At 46.8% G+C, this 24,146-nt stretch overlaps 1 protein-coding gene across 5 annotated transcripts in view; it reads right to left on the bottom strand.

Moving 5' to 3' along the window:
- Positions 1–24,146, bottom strand: part of DEPDC5 (DEP domain containing 5, GATOR1 subcomplex subunit) — a 119,377-nt gene that overhangs the window by 6,147 nt on the left and 89,084 nt on the right. For all 5 annotated transcript variants that reach the window (XM_087423931.1, XM_004429738.3, XM_004429737.3 and 2 more), the window contains 7 exons: positions 19,740–19,894; positions 17,417–17,494; positions 16,770–16,902; positions 15,235–15,343; positions 13,513–13,737; positions 4,164–4,333; positions 1,535–1,706 (listed from right to left, as the gene is read on the bottom strand). In XM_087423931.1, coding sequence (XP_087280057.1) covers positions 1,535–1,706; positions 4,164–4,333; positions 13,513–13,737; positions 15,235–15,343; positions 16,770–16,902; positions 17,417–17,494; positions 19,740–19,894 — 1,042 coding nt within the window. The remainder of the gene's footprint in view (positions 1–1,534; positions 1,707–4,163; positions 4,334–13,512; positions 13,738–15,234; positions 15,344–16,769; positions 16,903–17,416; positions 17,495–19,739; positions 19,895–24,146) is intronic.

A 24,146-nucleotide genomic window follows, 5' to 3' on the forward strand; every position in this document is an offset into this window, starting at 1 on the left:
GTTGTGAAGACTGGGTTACAACTGGCAGGGAAAACCATCAGCTCACACAAAAATGTCCTCTGATGCCAGCCCTGCCAGCAATCCTGTGCTGTTACAGTGAAGGTGGAAAACCCCAGAAGAGTCTCTGGATGGTGTGGGGGAAAATCTCTCTGTCCCCTCAACGTATTAAAAATAGCGGTATGAGGCAGTGCCCAGTCTAAAATCGTCAGATACGAACATAACCGTCTGGTATTTCAGGACTGCAAAAACAGTCCTCTCTCAGCCACAGTGAGGTTAAATGACAATGTGTGTGTGCATAAAGAGTGCGCTGTAAACTCTAAGGATCACAGAATCTATGGCCTCCAGTGGCTCTGTGGGGCTCACCTGGAACCCCAACTCTCACTTAAAACATTGTGTCTATACAAAAATGTCTTCCAAGATGTAAACAAAGAATATACAGACGAGCCCCTTTGGAACAAAAGCTGTTTGCACCACGGGGGCAGCCTGTCATGGGGAAAGCTCCAGAACACTCAGCTTGGCCCACTACCCCGACCTGGTGAGACCTCTCACCCCCGGCTGGTTCTCTGCTACCAACCATGAAACAGATTTACAAGGGCACGGGGAGAAAGCATCTCCTTTACATCAGAAGTTTTTTCTTTCACATTTATAATTTCTATATCTGAGAACTCAAGAGCTCCTCATGGATCAGCAGCAACTCTAGCTTTTCGTTCTAAAAAAGATCATCTGTGAGCTCATGGAAAGCTTTATAACAGCTATTTATAGGCTCATCACAGCGAGCACTTGGTGATAGAAAAGTTACATGCTGTGTGTGAAGTAAGCTCATCCTTCCATCTGTCCTAATCCTGCCCTCCGAGTTCTGGTGGACTGGGGCGGAGCAGCAGGGTGGGGTCGGTCCCTGTGTGCTCCCGTTCAATGGACAGCCCTGTTCCAGGGGAAGGGCTCTGATGAGGGTCCTGCTGTCCTCCTCTGAGCCTCCTGCTCTGTTTTCTTCAGATGCGGGACTCGAGCCATGCGCAGTGTTCCAGGTGCTGACACACCACAGCTTTGCACAATAGGACACTGTTTCCTGTTTTGCTTTCAATGCCTCTCTTTTTTGGCCTTTCTGCATGGAACAGCAGATTCAAGCCTCCTGTGAGGTTCAAATTCCTGCAGCCCAAACCAGTTAGGCTGGAGCACAGAAGGGAGAGTGTGGGAGGAGTACCAGGCTGCTCTTTATTTAGAGAGTAGAGCACCCTCTCCCATCAACCATTCCGCTCCAGGCCCTATAAGGGTCCTCCTGAATTAGCAAGGCAGCTCTAGCCACTCCCATTTTAAGACTAAGGAATTTGAGGCTCAGAGACATTAAGTGACTTGTCCACGGTTGCCCAGCCACTAAGTGAAGTACCAGGATTAAAACCCAGATTCTTTCGGCCCCTTTTCCAAAGATTCCCTCTTTTCACTAGCCTGCGTCGACTAGATACCTAGAGAGGTGTCCTTGGGGGAGGGGGTCTTACTCTCTTTGGAGACAGAACCTCTAGAGGGGAGCATCTCTTACTATCAAACAGGTGCTCACTGCCCTCCTTGAGCAGGCAGCTGATGTTGAGTGGGATGAAGAGCTGGGCTCGGAGCGGATCTCCATACAGGTAACTGGGCAGCGCAAAGGGACCCTCCAAAACTGGGACCAACAAAAAGCCACAGGAGGTAGCTTTTCGATGCCAACCCTGCACCTGGTGGAAAGCAAAGAAACAAACAATGTCATCTCCAAGTTCGTTCAGAGAGGAGAGAAAATGCTTCCCAAGGAGCGAATGCAACAGAGTGGCAGCATGCATATTGATTGGCACATTCATTTATTAATGTTCACTGGCTCCAAACCAATCCTGGGCAGGAAAAAGTGCAGTAAAACCTTCTGATGAATTCTCGAAAAACTGTGAGTTAGCACACAGCTCCTCTTCACAGCTCAAGCTTCTGCAACTTCAGTGTTTCTTTTGGGAAGAAGAGACTGGAGAGAGCTATTTATTGCCTCTTAAAAACCCTTCTCATTCTATAGGATGTTGGAGGAAGGTCATGGGATATAGCCTAAGTTCTTCTAATTTTGTCCTTTATCAAAAATTTACTAAGTCCAAAGTATCAAATAGGAAAACAGTCCACTGAGAGGGACATGACTCAGGGAGCAAGATGACTGTGGTGGCCTCTGGCCAAAGCGATAAGCCCTGACCTGGCGGAATGAGAACCGCTCTCCAGCAAACTCCCAAAAGCCGTCTGCTTGAAGACTGACCACAAACGAAAGTTACTGGGGCATAAAGACAAACCTCCCCCCAAATAACATTTTCTTCAGGAACAGTGGCAATGTTCTAGGTCTTAGATACTTTTTTAATCATAAAACTAATGTATATTTTAAGAAAAGAAAGCTGATGTATGTGGCTCTGGCATACAGATGAGATTTGTGACAAATATTATTTTAAAAAAATACAGTTTGAGCCATACCTTGACTTAAACAAATATGATTACATTAAAAGTTGAAGGGGACCACTCTTAGCTTTTCTCCCAGGAACACTCATAACAACAACCAAATCACCAAGATTTCTGTTTGATCAAAATAATTTCTAAGGCTTAGTCAACCACTTTTTTATTTTACGTAATATTTATCTTAATAAAATGTGATTTATAAAAAATTTGGACATTGCCTTAAAATAATAATTAACCTACACTGGAGATTTCTAAAAACTTAACAAAAAATCATAAAGAGATTAGTAGCTTTCAGTGGGTTTTACATGAATCGATGTGAAGAGTGTATTTTTAAAAGATAGTTGCTAAATTTCTCTAAGGAAATATTCTTCTTCCTGCCAAACTGTAACTACATGTGTGCGTGAAAGTTGTGGTTGTGTTGTTTTGAGATAGGATTATCTGGAAGGGCTTCCAAGCAGAAGGCTTAGCCTACTGGGTCAGAGGGTTAGTTCTGGCTGGAGGGTGTTGTCATCTCGGCATCGACCAGCTGGGGAAGAGCTGGTGGTGTCCTTAGTAAGCTGAGCAGCTAGGGGTCTTTTTTGATTTGGACCTTAAGAATGTTCCCCTGATGAGACTCTCTCCAAGGGAGGGGTCCTCAAAGATACTAACGCCTTGGGGAGGCAGACTGGGGCTGGGCAGACAGAGACCTGCATAAATCTCTTCCCCAAGATACCACGTCTTGTGGGATAAAACTGGGCCTATGAGCCCTGGACGAAAAAAACCTCTATGTTGTTGCCAGCCGGCACTGTGCTCATTTCTCTTTGGTCATCTCCTAGCTTTTCGTGTACTCTTTTTGAACTTTCCAGCTGCTCTCAGCTGTGCAATGAGAAGTTTGGGCCAGTGTTGGAGGGGAGTGAGACTCAGCTTAAACCACAGAAAAATATTCTTTTTGGCTGAAGGGGAGAGTGTATAAAAAGAGTAGCAGACTGTAAATATGGTTAAAGAAGGGTCCTGGAAGATACTGACAGCTTGGCTAAGGAGTGTTTATTCAACAGACTCTGGGACTGGGGATGGGGGTGGCCAGGAACGGCTTCTTAGTGCAGGAGCAATGAATGACCTGATTAGACAGAAGACCCAGGCCAGACTAGGAGGAGGAAAGACAGGCAGAAGACCAATTGAAACAGGACTTTTCAACTTGGGTACTCGTGACATTTCAGGCTAGTTAATTCTTTGTTGTAGAGGCTGTCCCATGTTATGCACTGTAGGATGATGAGAAGCAGCCCTGGTCTCTTCCACTAGATGCCAGGAGGACTCCTCTACCATTTGTGACAAGTAAAAATGTTTCCAGATATGGAAAATTCCAGATATGGAAAAATGTTTCAAATTTGAGACATTTTTTGGTTGTCACAAGGAGGGTGTGCTACTGGCATTTAGTGGGTAGACGCCAAGGATGTTGCTCCACATCTTATAATGCTCAGGACAGCCCCCCACAACAGAGAATTACCCAGCCCTAGATGTCAGCAGGGCCAAGGCTGAGAAACCCTGACCTATATCCTTTTTGACGGTTGGAGTTTTTTACTATGTTTAATTTTTTTTTAAGAAGCTATTCCAATAGTCCAGATAAAAGTTAATAGGAGCCTGACCTAAAAAAAAATGTGACATGAATCCCTACTAAGCATCCACTGTGCCCCTCTGCAAGGTGAGCCAAGGCCCCGACCACAACACGAGGAAGCTCTTACCATCTCGAAGAGGACCGCAGCGGTCACCGCCATCCAGTGGAGCTTGATCTCGAAGGCCGCGTTCAGGGAGAAGTTGCCATGGTAATAACAGCTGCACCACTCCAGGCGGTCTGTGCGGTTGTTCACGTCCACGTCCAGGGTCACAGTCCTCTGCTCTGGGACGGTGGCAGCTAAGTCAGCACATAGGAGAGGCCCCGAGAGAGGGAAAAGGAGTGGGATGAGGAGTAAGAACAAACAACTAAGTATCCAGATATGAAATTGCAGAATCACCTAATAGAAAACTGCAGATTCTAGAAGCTTCCCAGAAATCATCTAGTCCAGGGGTTGGCAAACTTTTTCTATAAAGGTCCAGATGATAAATATTTTAGGTTTTGCAGGTTTATGGTCTCTGTTTCAACTACTCAACTCTGCCATGATAGTGCAAAAGCAGCCATAGACATTACCTAAAGGAATGAGCTTGGCTGTGTTCCAATAAAACTTTATTTAAAAAAATAGGAATTTCAGTCTGGGATGATGGAAAAGTTCCAGAGATGGGTTGTGGTGACCATTGCACAACAGTGTGAATGTACTTAATGCCACGAACTGTACACTTACTAAGGTTAAAATAGTAGATTTTATGTTATGTGTATTTTACCACAATAAAAATAAATAAATTTTTTTAAAAGAATAAAAAAAAACAAAAACAGATGGTGGGGCTGGCCCTGCGGTGTAGTGGTTAGGTTCAGTGCGCTCCGCTTCAGCAGCCCGGGTTCACAGGTTCGGATCCCAGGCACGGACCTACACCGCTTGTCAGCCATGCTGAGGCAGTGATCCACATACAAAATAGAGGATGGCTGGCACAGATGTTAGCTCAGGGACAATCTTCCTCAGCAAAAAAAGAGGAAGATCGGCAACAGATGTTAGCTCAGGACGAAACTTCCTCAGCAAAAAAAAAAAAAAAAAAGATGGATTTTTTAGAGCAGTGAAACCATTCTGTATGGTATTACAATGGTGGATACATGTCATTATACATTTGTCAACACCCATAAAATGTACAACACCAAGAGAGAACTCTAACATAAACCAGGGACTTTGGGTGATAATGATGTGTCTATGCAGGTTTATCAAGTACAACAAATGTCCCATTCTGGTGCAGGATGTCGATAGTGGGGGAGGCTCTGTGTGTGCTGGGACAAGGAGTATATAGAAACTGTACTTTCTGCTCAAGTTTTCTGTGAACCTAAAAGTGCTCTAAAAATAAAGTTTATCATCAGACAAACAAATGTGCAAACAAACAGATGGTAGGCCAGAATTGGCTGGTGAAGCCATAGTTTGCCTCCCCCTAATCTAATCCAACCCCTTCATTTACAGATGAGGAAACAGCAGCCCATGGAGGAGAAATGCCTTGGCCAAGATCATTGAGTCAGAACCTCAGCCAGGCTGAACTCCAGATCTTCCAATTCCCACAAAGGGACACAATGGGGCAAACAGTCTAGACCACAGGGAGGAGGAAGTGTTGGTTTTCTGGTTTCAACCCAGGAAGGCAATAGTTCCAGAATCTTTTCTCAAGAAATGAAACCCCATAATGAAGCTTAATGCCCTGTTCCATCAACTGTGTGTTGCTTGAGGATTGTAGGTCAGCATCAAACTAACTCATCCTATCTGGCACTCCTGCTCAGAAATCCTACTCAGAAATCCTACTCAACCAAAACAGGGATGTTCTAGAGATGGGCAATCAAGTTCCTGACCAGACGAAAGGCCTGAACAGTTTCAGAAGTACAGAAAAGATCAGGGCTCTGCTCTGCCTGCTGGGCATAGGGTGTCTATAAACTATTATCGGCCTCTCATTCTCCCCTGCCTCCGTGAATCCAATGGTATTTCTTTATCTAAAGCAGTCAGCTTAGTTCTGGGTTTCGCAGGTAGAAGCCCTGTGTGGCTTTTATCACTGACTAGGATAAAACGGCTCTTGAGTCAGCAATTTCAATGAATTTCTGTTGGGAGATGGTGGAGCTCCAGCTAGGGCACTGAATGGCACCCAGGCAGACTGATATTCAGCTGCTAGGTATACAATTTATCATCCTCTCAAAATCAGAACATGCAAAATGGAAAGCGTTCTTGACCTGGAGTCAGAAGATATGAGCTCTGCCATTTACTAGCCATGTGCCCCTGAGAACGCTGCTTCACCCTTCCTGGTTTAGTTCCTTGTCTGCAAACTGAGATGGTGCCCACCCAGTTGCTTCACAGAGGTGGGGTGAGGATCATGTGAAACACAGATGAGAAGGGGTCACAGACTCCCCCTCTTGCCTTCTCCTCTAGCCACCCTCACTTGTAACTCTCCTCCTTTCCTCCTGCTCCTGTTATTCCTGCCTCCGAGTTTTAAGCCACGATCTCACCAATGCACAATGTGAGGCCTGTCCATGACTCCCAGGACACTGCTTAGCTGTCTGTAACACTTAAGGCTGAAGAATTTGGCGGCTCTGATGCTAAAAGTCTCATCAAAACTAGTTCTGTCTCTGCCTTGTGTTCCTGAATCATGACACCACCAGAGTAACTCTTTCCTTAATGGCCTAAATCGAAGGAAGAAAGCTTTGCTTTCTGGTCTTAGACACTGCGTATTCCTCCCCAGGTGAAAAGCCCCTGGTCATAAAAGAGAGAGCACTCGATAAATACCAGCAGTGACCTCACACAACTCTTCTCTCCCATCTGGCATATCAAGTTCAGACAGGCTGGTCTGAGGATGCCCAAGGAAGTACACTGTTTAGCCAAATAAGTTATAGGCTCAAGATACCACTGGCTTCCCGCTATAGGGGTTAGATTTGACAGAACGGATGCTGCCAGCAGGCTTATGAAGTTGACAAAGGTGTAAGCCCAGCTGAGTTGCAGCTTTTGGTGAGTTCTCTGAATCACTACTTGAGCTCCATGGGAACTGACTTATTCACCTTGGGACAGGGAGATATGGCGAGTCCAATAAATATGTGCAAACCCAGAGCCGGAGCAAGCTGAGCATCTTTCACCTGGATCGCAGCAAGGGGGCTATTAATGACCCCCCGAGAGGGGATCAGTGTCACTGGAGAAAAGAATGAAATCTCAGGGAGAAGACTGAAGCTCAACATAACAACCAGAGCTGCCCAACAACAGAACGAGTGGTCTCAGGAGGGAGTGCCGTGTTGGTAAGAGCTTTCAAAGAGTAGCTGGCTCCCCACTTATCACAAGTGCTATGGAAAACATTCATGCATCAGGGTTTGGTTCGAGGTGCTCTACAGCCCCTTCTGACCCTGAGATCCAGTGGCTTGTCAAGAAAAGGCTGAAAAGTAAAAGGCACGTGAGTGGGTTTAAGGGATGCAGTCTTGCTTCTTCCAGGGTCCCAGATGTCCCTGCGGCGCAGCAACACAGGACGACAGGGGTGGGGAAGTGGCAGCCACCATGGGGCAAGTCAGACAGGAACATGTGCCATCATCAGGCATTTCAAAACAGCTTTCGCTGCTAACCTCCAATTGAGAATTAGAAATGTTTAAAAAGGAATACGTCAAAACAAATAAACCAAAAAAAGAGAGCAAGTCATAAATGATACATAGGACTTCTTCCCCCTATAAATCACGTTAATTTCTTTTCTGAGGAAAAAAATTGAACTGTCTTCAGTGTTGGGATTTAAAGACAACCAATCTTTCTCACTTAAGTAAATGACACAGTAAAAGTCTATATTCTAATCTGAAAAAATGCTGGAAAGGTCTGAGGGATGTTCCTGGATAGAATTAGCTATTACAACTTATTATTACAATCCCATATCAGGTTTAAAAGGAAAAGAAACTCACTTCCTGTGGGAGGGGTGATGGGAAAGGATGCTAACGGAGTGAAATTCCACTGTAACAATCATGGGAGCCATCAAAAAAAGGATATTTTTCCAGAAAATATGCAAGATTCTGCCTTGTTTCAAAATCACCAATCCCTTAACGCCCACGTGCAGACCCCAGGTGAAGAATGCCTGCTTAGGGGCCAGCCCGGTGGCGCAAGCAGTTAAGTGCACGCGCTCCGCTGCGGCGGCCCGGGGTTCGCCGGTTCAGATCCCAGGCGTGCACCAACACACTGCTTGTCAAGCCATGCTGTGGCGGCATCCCATATAAAGTGGAGGAAGATGGGCACGGATGTTAGCCCAAGGCCAGTCTTCCTCAGCAAAAAAAGAGGAGGATTGGCAGATGTTAGCACAGGGCTGATCTCCTCACAAAAAAAAAAAAAAGAATGCCTGCTTAATAAACTACCTGCTGTAGACATAAATCCTCTTTTCCCCCACTCTCCCTCTTTTGGGGATATATGACATTTTTTCATATGCCGCTCCTCTTTAAGCACAATTTTCTGAGGTAACTAAGAACCAAAGCTAAACTGAAATGAGCTAGATCTCATCTTTAGCTTAGGACTATGGCAGTCAAGAGAGAGTCCTACCAGCCTGCTGAAGGGGAAGACTTTGGAAATGAGGATGTTCAAGTAGAAACTGTCAAGATAGCCTCCAGAACCAAAACGACAATGCAAAGGGGACAGTTCCTGAAGCATCTGCCAGAAGCAGTAACCCTAACCAAGGTGTATGTCAGCAAATGGGCTGGACTGCACACACGCCTCCATGAAACCCAGCTGTCTGTTCCCCGGCTGGTAGCATTCTCAAAAGAGTGAACAGTAGAACTACTGTCTTTCTGACAATTTGACAATTAATTGCTTAGTGTCAGAAGGATTCCTGATTCCAGACCTAACGTTCCAAATTCAACTTTCCCCAGTTCTGTCAAACTACATTCATTCATTGTAGGTGCTGGGACAGCCACTGAACGAAACAAAGTTCATCACTCAGCTTAAGTCCTTGTGGAAGTAGAAAAATACACGAACTGTGCAAATACACAACAATGGCAAGCAGGCGGTGTGATAAGAGCAAAGGAGACTGAGAAGCAGGGTTAGAGGCCCAGAGAATGTGGGGTGGGGTGGTCAAGGAAGGATTCATTCATACAGTCAGGGAGGGAGCCCTGAGGGCATGGTGGGGGGGAACAGTGCCGCAGGTGGAAGGAAAGGACCCAAAGCAGAAGGGTGCCTGACATGTTCACAGATGTGCATGGAAGCCTGTGTGGTGAAGCAGAGCGAGCAGGAGGCAGGCGACAGGAGAGGAGGCAGAGAGTCAGGGGCCACATCATGGAGAGCCCGTGGGCTGCTAAGAGTCCGGCTTTTATTCCAGGTGAGCTGGGAGCCATAAGAGGATCCTGTCCAGAGGAGGAACGTGATCAGACTTACGTTTGAAAGGGTTTCTCTGGCTCCTGTGTGGAAAGTGGATTATGGAGAGCAAGAGTGGAAGTCGGGAGGCCCACTGAGAGGTGACTGCAACAATGCAGGCAGGAGATGATGGTGGCTTGGACCAGGGGTCATAGAGGGGACAGTAAGGAGTGATCAATCCTGGATCTATATTGAACGTAACATAAGGAAGAGAATTCGCTGATGAACTGGATGTAGGGCAGAAGAGCAAGAGAGAGTGAAGCCAACTGAGTTTTCTGGCCTACGTGACTAGAATGAGAAGGGAAGACCAAGGAAGAAGCAGGTGTATGTGGGGAGGGGGCGCAGCAGGAGCCCTGTCTGAACTCTTTACATTCCGTCATCTAAGTGGAGATGTCAAGTCAGTAGATGGATGAGTCTCAAACTGGATGGCATGGTCTGGGGATAGAGACAGACTTGGGGATGACCAGATGCAGGGGTGATGAAGGCCAGGAGACTGGATGAGATGCCATGGGACATAGAGATGAGGGTCCGGGCGGAGGCCAGGTGCTGCAATGCTGGATGATCAGGATGCTGAGGAGAAACCAGCAAAGGAGACCAAAAAGAAGGGAGGAGAGCTGTGGGGTCCTGAGAGCCAAGGAGAAGTATTTAAAGGAGGAGTCAGGGGTTATCTCATAAATGCTGCTGACAGGGCAAGGAGGACCGAGACTGAGAACCAACTACCAGACTGAGCACCTGCAGGTCTGTGGAAATCTTGGGAAGAGCTGTTCCAGTGGAGGTTGGGACAGAAACCTGATTTGAGCTTTTTTGCTTTCGTTTTGTTTTGCTTTGCTTTTGCCAACAGGGGAGGGTGTGCCTGTAGACGGATGAGGATGCTTTGGTTGAGAGGAGAGTTCAGAGAAGAGACAACTGTTGGAGTGATCCCAAGTACTGCAGGGGTGCGGTCTTGTGCACAAATGGAGACACTGGCCTTGGGAGGAGCAGGGGTGGCTCATCCACGGTGGGGACAGACAGCTACAGGGAGGGCAGATGGAAGTCTGGAGTTGACTTATGATTCCTTCAGTTGGCTCAGTGATACAGGATGCTGAGGGTGGGGAAGGCGAGCAGGGGTTAGAGGTTTGATGGCTCTGAGCTGTATAATGAAGGAAATGAAGACAGAAGGTGGGCGGGGAGACTGGAAGGACGGCAAGATCAATTGGTTGTTGGTCCTGGTGAGATTGGAGTTGCTGGAGTCAGGATTGGAGGGAGCATGCTAGAAAGACCAGGGGTTGGCAGAGAAGGGAACAAAAGCCACACTCAGAGAGCTGCAGTTTTGTAGCAAGGAACTGGAACCTGAGCATCCTTCATTACTCAGGGCAGCCACAGCCCTTGGGCCTAGGTTATCATGCAAATCACCTGAAGTCCTGACAGGCTTTGCCTTTTATCTTCCTGAGGCTGCAGTGTGGTACAGTTAGAGCTCAGGCTCCAGGGTCAGGCGGTCCTGAGAAGAAACTCCAGTTCTAGCGCTTAGGAGATGCAGAGCCTTGGGCAGATGACTTTACCTCTCTGAGACTCAGTTTTGTGAACTCCAAAACATAAACTATAGCATCTATCACAGGGCTGAGATGAAGATTAAAGGAGATAATTTTCTGCCTGGTACAGTGCCTGATACACAAATGTTCTAGAAATCACCAGACTTAAGGTTTTTATTTACCACTGCACCACATCAGGCAGGGCTAAAGCAACCACAAATGCCCCTGCTGAAAGCACAAGAGCCCAGGGCCAGAGCAGAGAGGAGCGCTTCCTTCTACCATCCCAGCTCCATCTCAAACCATTTGTTCTACTCCCACGCTCTGACAAGGCCCACTTTCTCAATCTCACACCTGCTTAGGAAAGTTACTGATTAGCTTCAAAGCCTCTCAGGTTTCGCTGGGCCTTCTGATTTTGGCTCCTTCCTGAAATCCTTCAACACCCTCTAAGGCAGTGGTTCTCCACTGGGGGCAATTCTGCTCTTCCGTGGAGACAACTGGCAACGTCAGGAGATGTTTTGTCACACTGGGTGGTAGTGGGGATGCTTCTCGCATCTAGTAGGTAGAGGCCTGGGATGCTGCTAGGCATGCTACAATGCACAGGACAGTCCCCCACAACAAAGGATGATCTGGTCCAAAATATCTGTAGTGTCAAGGTTAAGAAACATTGCTCTCAGGTTTTGTACGCCCCACAGGAGAAGATCTGCATTAGAGTAAGCCCTTTTATTGAACACTTTCAAGAAAAGGAAGTTCTTAAAAGGGCCAAAAATCTAACAGATTTGTTTTGCAAAACATTTTTCTAGAACATGATAGTATACTTGCTGCCATCAGGTACCCCTAATTCTCTGCTCTAATCTGGGGTGTCACTGAGTGACCTGTAACAAACTTGTAAAAATCCAGTAAGAGCAAACAGCTCTATGTGCTAGTCCAAGGGACTCTCACTACAAGCAGGTGCCTCTTGGATTTGTAGCATTTATGTGGGTTCCTCAGAAATCTTTTTTGCTTCCTTCAGCTCCCAGGAAAATAAAGTGTTACCATATATGATCCAATATTTATTTAAAGTTAACACATGTCTTTGTCTCAGAAAGTAACTTTGAAGAGAGTGGGATGCTGATCTTTCAACTCTCTCTTCAGACTTATCTCCTTGCTCCTTGGAGAAGATAAAAATCCTTAACTCTTATTTGTAAGGAAAAAGCAAGTTTTAAAACTTGACTACTAAAAATAAGCTTGATTTAGGGGGGAAAATAGTGTAAAACTTTGTTTCTCAAGAAGCTTCCCATATGTGATCCAGCACTATAAATGAAATGACTAACACCACACTTACAAGTTCTTGAGCTTGTGATATTTGTAATAGGTTTTCCTGACTCCACCTTTGTTGTTGGACTACTGGCTTTTGCTTCCCACTGGCATCAGGGTACCTGCCCTTTTATGTGCTGCTTTTAATGGGCTACTAGGCCTTTCTGTGGCATAAAATGTATGAGTTGGCTGCGTGCTCTTTCAGGTGCCCAAAGGCCTTTGGTATCAAGCCCTGGTGGTGCTCTAGGTGGTTTAGGTTGCTGAAAGTGAGCATCCCAGGATAACAGGGAGTATGTGGCCTCTTTGTACCAAAAGACTTCAAGGAGGTGGAGCGTCAGACATGCAGCATAAGGGAGAAGGGGAAGTCGTGCCTGTGCGGGAAAGGAGGAGGAGCGGCTCTTCGCACGGTTTGGCCCTTTCCACACCCCTTCACTTCTCACATACGGTACTGGGCATGCTGCGGTGAGGGAGTAAGGTGAGGCCAAAGCCATACCTGGATCCAAGTGAATCCGAGGATCTGGAAATGTTTCTATTCTACCAGCCAGATAAGAATGCCAATTAGCTGGGCAATTCCAGGTGAACTAAGTAGAAGGTGGAATTTCACTGGAGTTTGGTCTATGTTACATTTGCTTCTTTCCTTCCAGAGAGTTTTTAGGATCTCTTCAACCTGCCTTGGAGATAAATCTCATGATGTCTTGCCTAGAGCATGCATTTCCCAAAGACACTCACATCTCAACCCACCTTGAGAGGAGAGTCCTCGGGAGTAGAGGTCTCATTTCCTACCAGAGGTCACCACCATTCAATAAGCAGGTGTCCACCCCATCTTAGGGCTGCAGGAACCAAGGAAAGGAGGGAAGAGGCCTAGTTTACATCCCTCAATGTGGTAAGCACACTGGGGAGGAAGGGCAGAGGGAAGACTCACGCTCCTTTGAGGTGAGTTCCTCTTCTGAGATCCTAGGATGCTGTAGTCCTAAGGAAGGCCTCTGGCAGGAACTAAAGCAGCAGTGAGCACTAGCTCACATCTCCTGTATCATGAGAGCCTCTTGGGAAGAGCGGCCACATTGTCTCCTCTCTCCTATCCATGCAGGTTTAGCACTGTGCCCTGATTTCAGAACTGGTGAATACAGTTGGTTGGTTGGGACATAACGATCTCGGCCAGTGGAGGCTAGCGCAGGAGCCCACAGTGCTGACAAACAGAGCCACCAGTGTGACAGCCACAGCAGCTCTAACCCTGGTTCACGTGGCATTGCTTCCTTGGCTGACTGCCTGTCTCCCTCAGCCACCCACCAGCACATCCCCAGGCCCCATCTGGGTCGGACATCTACCTAAAAGCGCAGCTGCCTGGCTCCGTCCTCCAAAGCTGCGGCTGAACGAGCTGTGCCTGCTTGCATAGGAGGCTGGCCGGCTGGGCAGCCAGGGCAGGAGGAAGGCGGGAATCTCGGAGTGCAAGAGCTCTTCGGCCACAAAAGCCACCTCAAACCACTTGCGCTGGAAGCTGGCGAAGTCGTCCACTGCTGTCGTGTGCCAGGTGGTGGGCTGCTGCATGGCCACTGGGAAAAGCAGAGGGGAGAGAAAGAGCCCTCAGCACAAATGCTTATTTTCACTGATGCTACAACACGGATGAACCTTGAAAACATTATGCTAAGTAAAAGAAGCCAGATGCAGAAGGCCACATATTGTATGATGCCGCTTAAATGAAGTGTCCAGAATAGGCCAATCTTTACAGACAGAAAGCAGATTGGCGGTGGCCAGGGGATGGGGGAGAGCAGGAGTTTGGGAGTGACTGCTAATAGGTACGGGGTTTCCTTTCAGGGTGATGAAAAAGTGGGGAACTAGATAGAGGGGGTGGTTGCACAACACTGTGAATGTACTAAGTGCCACTAAATTGTTCACTCAAAAAATGGTTAATTTTATGTTATGTGACTTATACTTCAATTAAAAAAATATTTTATCCTCAGCTTCAGACCTTTAATTTCAGAGCATATAACAGTAACAGGGGTTTCTTTTCATCTTGAAGGTAAAATAGGTATCTACTGGTCAAACTCAGAATTTAAGACGGGCCGGCTCCGTGGCTTAGCGGTTAGGTGCGCGTGCTCTGATGCTGGCGGCCCGGGTTCGGATCCCAGGCACGCCCCAAGGCACCACTTCTCCATCCAACCCGAGGCCGAGTCCCACGTACAGCAACTAGAAGGATGTGAACCTACGACATACAACTATCTACTGGGGCTTTGGGGGGAAAAAATGAATAAATAAAATCTTTAAAAAAAAAAAAAAAAGAATTTAAGAGAAGAGGTAGAAATGGACACACTAGTGGCTACAAGGAAAAAAAACCTACACAGATCCACTTCTGACATCTCCTGGGATAAGAGCACAGTGAGGGCTTCATCTGAGGTATTCCCTAAACCTGGAGGCTGAGAAGCCATTTGTCTGCAGAATGGGAGTCAGTTCCAACCAAGGTCCCTGTGTGCTCTAGGTGGACTGGAGATGCTGGTCTGAAGCGTGAGTGCCTCCAGAGCTATGCGAGCCAGCTCTGACCATGCTGGAAATTGCTCCCTTCTTGGGGATTACTTTTTCTCATTAAAAAGAATAATACTTAAAATATATCTTGGAAAACTTGCCAGGACTTGATAGTCATCCTGGGGGAAGAAATGGACTCTGAAGGCCCAGTAAGTAAAAAGTGCAGTAACTTACAGATTAGAGCCCATCACGTTACACTCACAATCACCTGCACTGGGTTGGGGGCACCATCATTAAACACAGCTACCAAAAAATGACCCCTGGGAATTTCCTCACACCAGGTCCCTTAGCCTCTTTTAGGTTTTATCTTCCATCCACACCATTCTCACCAAGAATATACTGTAGCTTTATGAAACCCTTGTCACTCCAGTTATGCTTAAATTAAGTACAAATGCTCAAGGAAGTTGACAGATCCGTCAACCTAGAATACAATGGCACACAAGGAGCTCAAGAAGCACTGTCATGTGAAAGGGCAAGTCACAGGAAAAACACCTGCCCCCGTGGGCAACAGCATTTGCCTCATCTCTGACCTCGATCGGGCTCTCTGTCCATTACTATCTTGTAGAAATAGAAGCCATAGATGAAGGTCCGCCAGGCTTCCCCAGATGCGTGCGTGATGAGCTGGTCTTCCAGCATTTTCTAGGAGAGACAATGAAACACTGAAATTCCTGCAGTGGGACATCTTAGAGCTGCAGCCCTCAGTTATGCACTAGACTCAAGGGAATGACATGAGCACTGAGGAGACTGTACCCTCCACTCCCATTGCCACGACGATTGTACTATGTTAAATGTTGTGCCTAGTGTAAATTATATCATAAAGTGTGAACGCATATTATAATATCATCAACTATTTCAAACATACAGAAAACTGTAAAGAAAATTCATGTGTACTACTATCCAACTTCAACAAATTTAACATTTTGCTATATTGACTTTAGATCTTTTGTTTAAAAACAAAAATCACTATGACTCTCCCATGTCCCATTCTTCTTCCTCTCTCTTCAGAAATAGTATAACATTATTCTTGTGCATGTTTTTAATAATTTTATTATATAGACACTTATTGATAAACAATCTGAGGTATTTTCATGAGATTTTAAATTTTAAATACAGGGCGTAATACTATTATCATTTTGTCAACTGGATTTTCACTCAACATGGTCCTTCTGCCATTTATCCAAGTTGGTATGTGTACCCCCAGCTCTGTCATTTTAACTGCTGCTGTAGTATTCCACTGTATGAACAAGGAGATACTATTCTTAGGGAGACAGGAGTATTATTAGCAAAGGTAGAACAAAACAGCCCATCAAGATCCTTAAGGGTCTGCTGAGGATCACATGCTAATTCACAACAGTTACTGATTTCAGTGATGACAACCCAGCTAGTCAGCAAATGGTACTGACTTCCAGTGGGGGCCTCTGTGTGGACAGGATGGTGTGAACCACCTAGCCAACTCGACCTTTCTCATTTCTCTCCTCTTGAGTTTAATTCCAGTTCTGAATAGTGTAATTAAATTCAGCAAGTTGCTAAGTTCCTACCATGTGCCAAGCAACATGCTGAGCACTAGCGATATGGGAATGGACAATAAGAGGTGGCCCTGCCCTTAAGGAGACAAGTGAGATATGGACAGAATCTTCACTCTGTTGTGTTAAGTGCTCTGAGAGAGAAAGTACAGGGTGCCAGAAGGCCCCTGAGGCAGAACCTTGAATCCAGCCTCCGGTCCAGAATGAACAGGAGTTGACCAGGGGAAAATAGGTGCTCGAGGTCAAAGGGAGGGCATTCCTTCGGAATCTTTCACAGAGATTCCTCTGAGATTCAAAAGTGCAGATTCTGTCCACTTCAGTTCACAAGATAAATTCTGCCAGATTTTTAAGTCAAGGTATAGTGTCTTTCAAAGCAAGACCTGCTCTTTCATGATTCCAGATGGGCCTCACACTTTTAAAAACAGATCCTCACCCCAACCTGCAGATCTTATTAATGGAAAGGGCAGCTGCTTCAGAGACAGGCTCTGATTTCATGGGGCCCTGAGCAGACGGTTCTGCGGGCCCTGCCCTTGCTGTCTCACCTGCATGATGTCAATGGCCATCGCCTGCGTCTGGACGCCCTCAACGTTGTTCACCAGCCAGTGCACCACCTCTGCACTGATGAAGCAGTACGGTGAGAGGCCCTTCTGTTCAGAGAGCAGCTGCACTCCTGTCCTGAGTTCCAACGCAGCAGGCAGGGAGCAGGCGAGGTATGTGCATGGTGGCAACGAGCAGAAAGAGAAGATGAAAAAGAAGGAACTCCCACTAAAGCATTTAATATCCGAAGTGGGGATCCCCATAGTGCATTTTCTCTACACTATTCCTAGAGCCACAGAAATCCCTATGACAGGACAAAGGAAAGTGTTACAAAGGAAAGCGAAGGGGAGGAGGAAAGGATCTGACACACAGAGAATACTTATACTTGTCAGGCTTTATACTAGGTAATTTACATAATTATTTCATTTAATCCTTAAATCAACCCTGTGGCTTAACCACTATTATCCCATTTTACAAACAAGGTAACAGAGGCTCAGAGAGGTCAAGTAAGTTGCCCAAGGTCTCATAGCTGGTGAGCAGTCGAGTCAGCTATGAATCCACCAAGCCACGCTGCCTGAGCATCGCCCTGGCCCTGGCGTGGGCCTGTGGCATCCTCCCACCACTGCACTTGTACACACAATTAGCCACTTACGAGGGGTGCTTCATGGCTTCCAGGATCTCCGTGAGGGTAGAGGATGACGTCAAGGAGCTTACCGCCAGCTGCTGAGAGCTGAAACACAGAGCATCCAGTCAATATCGGGCACACAGATGGTTGAGAGCGTGAATCTCAGAACACTCTCTTCTCACAGAGCAGCAGACCAGGATGACACTGACACTGAAGGTGTTCAAGCAAATTCTGGACAGCTATATCCCAGGGATATCTCACTGGGGTTTCTTACTCTCAAAGTGTATATGTTTAAAAAAAAAATTCAAAGTGGTTTTGTGTCCAAACTTGCTTACCCTTACTAAGCGTCTCTTCTTTTAATAAACTGCCTCAGGCCCGAACACTTTCAAAACATCTCCTGGACTGCTCTAGTTTTGCCCCAAAGGCCTTTCACATGTCACATCACTTAATCTCACCAGAGAGCACTAGGCTTCTGAGCACAGGAGACCGAATCCCAGTATCATCGCTTACCAGCTATAGGGCCTCTAGCCTTTCTAGGCCTTAGTTTCCTCATCTGAAAAACAGGGTTGATACTATTCCTGTCTTTCAGGGGTGTTGTGGGGTTAGTATTTGTAAATACCAAGCATAGGACTGATACCCACAAAGTCCAAAATGGTAAATGATACTCAATACAATAACATCAACCTCGTGAAACTCAGAGAGGTTAAAGGAGCTAGTGAAGGTCAAAGAGCAGGGAAGGGTCAGGGTCTGGATTTGAATCCAGGTCTCCCTGACCCCAGAGCCCAGATCTCTCCAACACCCACTGCCTGAGTTCTTCCTCAATGATGATGGTCCCTCAAACATGCTTAATACTCAGCAACCGAGCCCAGATCACTGGGCGTAGGACACACACAGCCGCCCACCATAGCAAATCTGGGGCTTATCCAGAAGCTCAAGCTCCTTAAAACCTCTCCCTTTCCTCAGTCCTGGACTCCTCTTCCTGACTATTTTTGGAGGGTCCAGGACTCACTGGACCATTTCAGAATCTCAGGTTTAAAAAAAAGCCTTAAAAGACCCTTGAAGTGAACCTCCCTCTAATGCCTGAGTCTCTGTACAAGAGCCTGGACGAGAGGCTGTCCCATCCATGTGAACATCTTCAATGGCAGAGAACCCAGCTCCTCTAATGCAGCCCATTTCCCTGTGGCAGTACCAATTGCTAGTAAGTTCTTTATCATGAAATGGAATCTGTTCTCTGTAATTTTCAGTCATTGGTCCTGATTCATGTCATTTTTGGTCTTCTCATGGCCAGTCTAATAAATATACCCAGTTCTTTTCTCCCAAAAGCAGAAGAAAACCTGCTGCTCTACCCTTGTGAGCAATGAGGAAGCAGAGAATGCACTCCCTTCCTATGGGTATGCACTAGGCAGCCCCTCCAATCTCCTCCACAGCCAGAGCTAAAGTCAGCCAGGCTTGATGGAGATATAGGCGTGGGGGAGACAACAGAGAAGCCCAGGCCTGCTTCTGCCTCTGAACTGATCATCATCTTTACTGGCCAGAGTGAATGAGCTGCAGTGCATGAGACACAGGTAAAAGCAGCACAGAATGTACGAGATAAAGCAAACTGAGTGACTGCTGACAGGGGCCAGCCAGGCCAGCTGCCCCAGAGGATCTTCTGCTCTCGGATGAAGGGGTGCAAAAGTCAAGATTCTCACACTATTTGGCCAAGGCCTGCTCAGTCAGTACAGTCAGGCAACAGGAACACACTGGAGAGAATTATTATAAAGCTAACACAGCTTGGAAGGAAACAAAAAAGAAGTTTTCCAGATTTGACAATGGCATTGAAAGCTGGGGCACTTCCTCAAGCAAATGAGGTCCAAGCGGCTTCTTTTTCCTCTGGATACTCAGGAATAGGTATCAAGGGATATCCACGTTTGGCCACAATTAGCAATTCTTTCACTCTTCGTTCATTTCCTCAAGTGGCACACACTGACAGCATGCTATCAAGTGCAAACCATCACGCCACAGGTGCCACGATGGACAGGACGAACTCAGTCTGAGTCCCCTTCCCAAAGACTGCTCCTGCATGATGCCTGACGCTTTTCTATGTCTCTGTGGGAACCTCTTAGCTATCCTGTGAAGGCAGGATACAGATCATTAGCCCCACTGAACAGGTGCTGGTAAGGACTGACTGGCCCGGGCTCCCAGATGTAACTCATGGCACAGTCAGAACGCAGGCCCAGGACTCTGGACTCCCAGCCTCCGCAGCCTCTGAGGTTAGACCATCCCCATCACCCAGGAGCACGAGTTCAGCCTCTGAGGTTAGACCATCCCCACCACCCAGGAGCACGAGTTCAGCTGTTCTGAATCTTACCTGCTATCATTGAGGTTTGTGGAGGGGAAGCCCTGTTCCCCTGAATTCTGGGAGTTCCCAAAGGTCTGGCTGTTGCCTCTGTCCACGGATTGGCCTGTGCTTACCCCCAAACTGGTGCCATCCAACACCAGGACGGCTGTCTGGTCCACAGACACCTGTAGGAAATTTAAAAATTAACACCAAAAAATTCTTGAAGGCTATTTACATACATAGTCCTTTCCACTCCTCTCTCATTCCTCGTCCCCACTGGCCCCTGGTGGAAGAGCTAAAGGAGTCTAGGGACCGCACCTAGTCTCCGCTGTGCTGCCTTCTACCAGAGCAATGGGAATTCCTGTGCTCCTAACCAAGGCCAACAAGAAGCATCGTCCACAGCAGATCCCCAGGACGAAAGAAATGGCTCCAGCACCTGACTCAAATCACAAGATTTACACTAAAGAAAAATCTCCATAGAAAGAGTAAAGAGATCAAAATCATTCCGTATGAGATTGGGAAGAAGGAGAGAGGGAACACAATTAGAGACAAACAGCTGAATATCACAGCAGGCACCCTCAGTTTACTACGGCTCCCCCTTTCCACCCCAATACTCTCTTCCTGTATCTGTCAGTGGTACAATCAGTATTCCAACTGCCCAGGTTCAAATCTCAGGGGCACCTGATAGCTCCTTTCTCCAGCTTTGCCTCTAAAGAGAGGCCTTGCCCTCTGGCCTCCCCTCTGTGACTCACATGTGTCTCCAAGTTATGCCCCTTCCACCACCCTCGCTCAGGCCCCCACTTCCTCCCGCCAGAGAGGGCTGTAACGGTCTCCTAACTCTCCTAACTGCAGCCTCTTCCCCAAAAACCCTACCTGTGAGCCACGTCCATTTTCATCTTCCTAAAGGACAGTTCCAATCCCATTGCTCCATTATTCTGAAATCCTTCAAGTCTTCCCATGAGCTACCAAACTGAGAACTGACTTGCAGAGCTTTGAGGGTCCTGCACAACACAGCCCCAACCTGTGAGCCTGCCATAATGCCCATCACTCACGCATGTGTGCATTTCCAGCCAAATCAAACCCTGAGTGTTCAATCCTGTCTGTGTGCTCCACCACCCTGGGATGCCCTTCCCCACCACCACAGGCAAAAAATTCATCAGTCTCAAAGGGTGATTTCAAATGCCGCCCCCTCAGTAAAAAATGTTTCCTGATTCGCTCCACCCCAGCCCCCAAACAGAAACCATCCTTCTCTCTGCCTTGGACCTCTACGACCCTGTCCTGGTAGCTGCTGGGTTTTGCTCCATGTAATGGTGTTTTATACCTGTTTCATTCTCTTTAAGTCCTGGAGCAGGATTATGACCTGCTCACCTGGAAAAGTTGTACCCCACAGCAAATATCTGGAGAGAATAGTAAGGCTTCCAGAGTACTTCCAGAAAAATATTAAGACTCCTAATCCCGATTACATGGGGTTCTTGAGTAGTTCCAGAATGGAACCTTATATTATCAGATATTTTGTTAGATGATGTAAAACTCAGTCCTAAAACAGGGCATCTCAACCTCAACACTACTGTCATTTGGGACAGATAAGTGTTGTGGGGAGCTGTCCTGTGCATTGTAGGATGCTGAGCAGCATCCCTGACTTCTACTCACTAGATGCCAATGACACCTTTGTCTCCCCCCCCCAGCTGTGACAAATAAAAATGTGTCCAGATATTACCAAACGTCACTTGGGAGACAAAACTGCCCCTGCGGTTCTGAAAGAACCATTTGCTCTCCTACATCAGGCTCAATGATTTGCAAAAAAGGACCACACAGACTTTGCTGACACCATAAATACACAGAGAAACGCAAGTGGCAGCTTGCAGTTACCACCTGCCCCTAACTAGCAAGACTTAGGAACAGGTACTACACTATATAATTAAATTAGAAGAAGCTAATTGAGAGGGACTAGTCTCAGCTCTTATGCACACAAGAGTGGCTCTTAGGTGCTGCCTTTGACAGCCCTATAGTGGGGTTATCTCTCATCTACTGCATCCTGAGAGCTGCCCCACCAGCCTAAACTGTGGGATGTTACTAGAAATCTACATGATTCCTGCAGTTTTATTTTAGTAGGAATGTGGTTAAGGAGTTATTCTCTAAATCAGAAACTGGCAAACATTTCTGTAAAGGACCAGACAGTAAATATTTTAGGCTTTGTGGGCTCTATGGCCTGTCACAACTACTCAACTCTGCACAAATGAGCACAAAAGCAGCCATCAACAATGTAAACAAATGGGCGTGGATCTGTTTCAACCTTTGTTTACAAAAGTAGATGGTGGGTCAGATTTGCCTCAGTTTCCTGACCCCTGCTCTATATCACACAATGTCCATCTTTCAAGAAGCTACACAGAAAGGCATTTTGTTCAGATCTTTTTTTTTTTTTTTTGTGAGGAAGATCAGCCCTGAGCTAACATCCATGCTAATCCTCCTCTTTTTGCTGAGGAAGACCGGCTCTGAGCTAACATCTATTCCCAATCCTCCTCTTTTTCCCCAAAGCCCCAGTAGATAGTTGTACGTCATAGTCGCACATCCTTCCAGTTGCTGTATGTGGGACGCGGCCTCAGCATGGCCGGAGAAGCGGTGCGTCAGTGCGCGCCCAGGATCCGAACCCTGGCCACCAGTAGCGGAGCACGTGCACTTAACCGCTAAGCCACGGGGCCGGCCCTGCTCAGATTTTAATACCAGGAAAAGTCATGCTTCTCCAGAGCAACTGGTTCATCTTTCTCTTATGACCACTCTGAATCCTGGAACAGATGTTTCCCACTTTTCTTTGGCTACCAAGTTCAGGGCTGGGGCCGGCCCCGTGGCTTAGCGGTTAAGTGCGCGCGCTCCGCTGCCGGCGGCCTGGGTTCGGGTCCCGGGCGCGAACCGACGCACTGCTTCTCCGGCCATGCTGAGGCCGCGTCCCACATGCGGCAACTGGAAGGATGTGCAACCATGACATGCAGCTATCTACTGGGGCTTTGGGGAAGAAAAAAGGAGGAGGATTGGCAATAGATGTTAGCTCAGGGCTGATCTTCCTCACAAAAAAAAAAAAAAAAAGAAGTTCAGGGCTGAATTTAGCACAAAACTCTAGCTACTTTATATGACCTCATATTATGTCCTACCTTATTTTTTCTTTCCTTGAATTTCCTCATCTAGTCACATTTTTATTCTGGAGGTTGTATTTATTTCCATAATCCACCTGAACTGACTTTCTGGAATAAGATCAGTGGTAAACAAAAAGACAAGGAAGGCTAGAGGGACAGAATGGCAGTCTTCTCACAGAGGCCTGGAAAGCGCCGAGCAGAGGGAGGTGCTTGGTCTACGATGCAGTTCTTCATTTTAAAAACCTCGTCCAAAATCTTCCTTACAGAAAGATTCCATTTAACCTACATAGATACTCCCCCTTCCAGGAGCTGCAGTTTAATCTCCCCCTCCTCTTTTGAGTAGGCTAGATTTAGTGACTTGCTTCTAAAGAACAGACTATAAAAAGGGAAAAATAGTAACTTCATAGTGAAGACAGCCGGCAAATACTACATCACCAAGTGAGCAAGGTTAGTATTTATGTCACCAGTGATGTGTTGGGGATTCCATGTACTCCCTGATATGATGTGATGAGAAGCATACTTCACCTCTGAGGTATTCTTTTCAAAAACCCATAACTCCATTCTAACCACAAGAAAAACATCCAACCAAGCCAGATTCAGAGACATTCTACAGGATATCTGGCCAGGACTCCTCATGACAGTCAAGGTCATAAAAAACAAGGAAAGACTGAGAAACTGTCACAGAGCAGAAGAGACTGAGAGACATGACAACTAAACGCAATGTGGTGCTCTGGACTGGATCCTGGAACAGAAAGAGGACGTTAATAGAAAAACTGGTGAAATCCAAATAAAGTCTGGTGTTCAATTAATTAAACAAAAATTCATCAGCAACACCAGTCCCCAGTCTTCTCTCACTTTCCCACTCGCCCAAAGCTGTGGGAGAAGGTGAGGGAGGGAGCTCTGCCAGGGATGCCTCTGAGATTAGCACCAACCATATCAGACACCCCCAAGGGTCCTCCAACCTGTGTGCCTGTCAGAGCCCCACTTTCTCACGCAGAAGGACAATCCGCCACCACGAAGCAGCCAGATCTCCCAGCCCTGCTCTCTAACTGTGCCTTGATGCTGGTAGAGAGAACACATTACTTTGTCTTACCTGGAGACAAAGTGGGCTAAGCAGTGCTCCTGATTTCCAGTCACCTAGCTCTTTCATGGCACTTAGAAGCATTGTAAAGGGACTCATGACAGAATCCCGTATACCTCCTAGAGCTGGAGAGCTTGGGAATAACATCAGGGAAGGAGAGAATATCATCTCAAATCAACCTCCCCGCCCCTCACCCTCATGGTGCTAACCATCTGGGGGTGGGGAGGG

This window comes from Ceratotherium simum, chromosome 35 (assembly GCF_057802395.1).
Source record: "Ceratotherium simum simum isolate JZ-2026a chromosome 35, ASM5780239v1, whole genome shotgun sequence".
Taxonomy (NCBI): domain Eukaryota; kingdom Metazoa; phylum Chordata; class Mammalia; order Perissodactyla; family Rhinocerotidae; genus Ceratotherium; species Ceratotherium simum.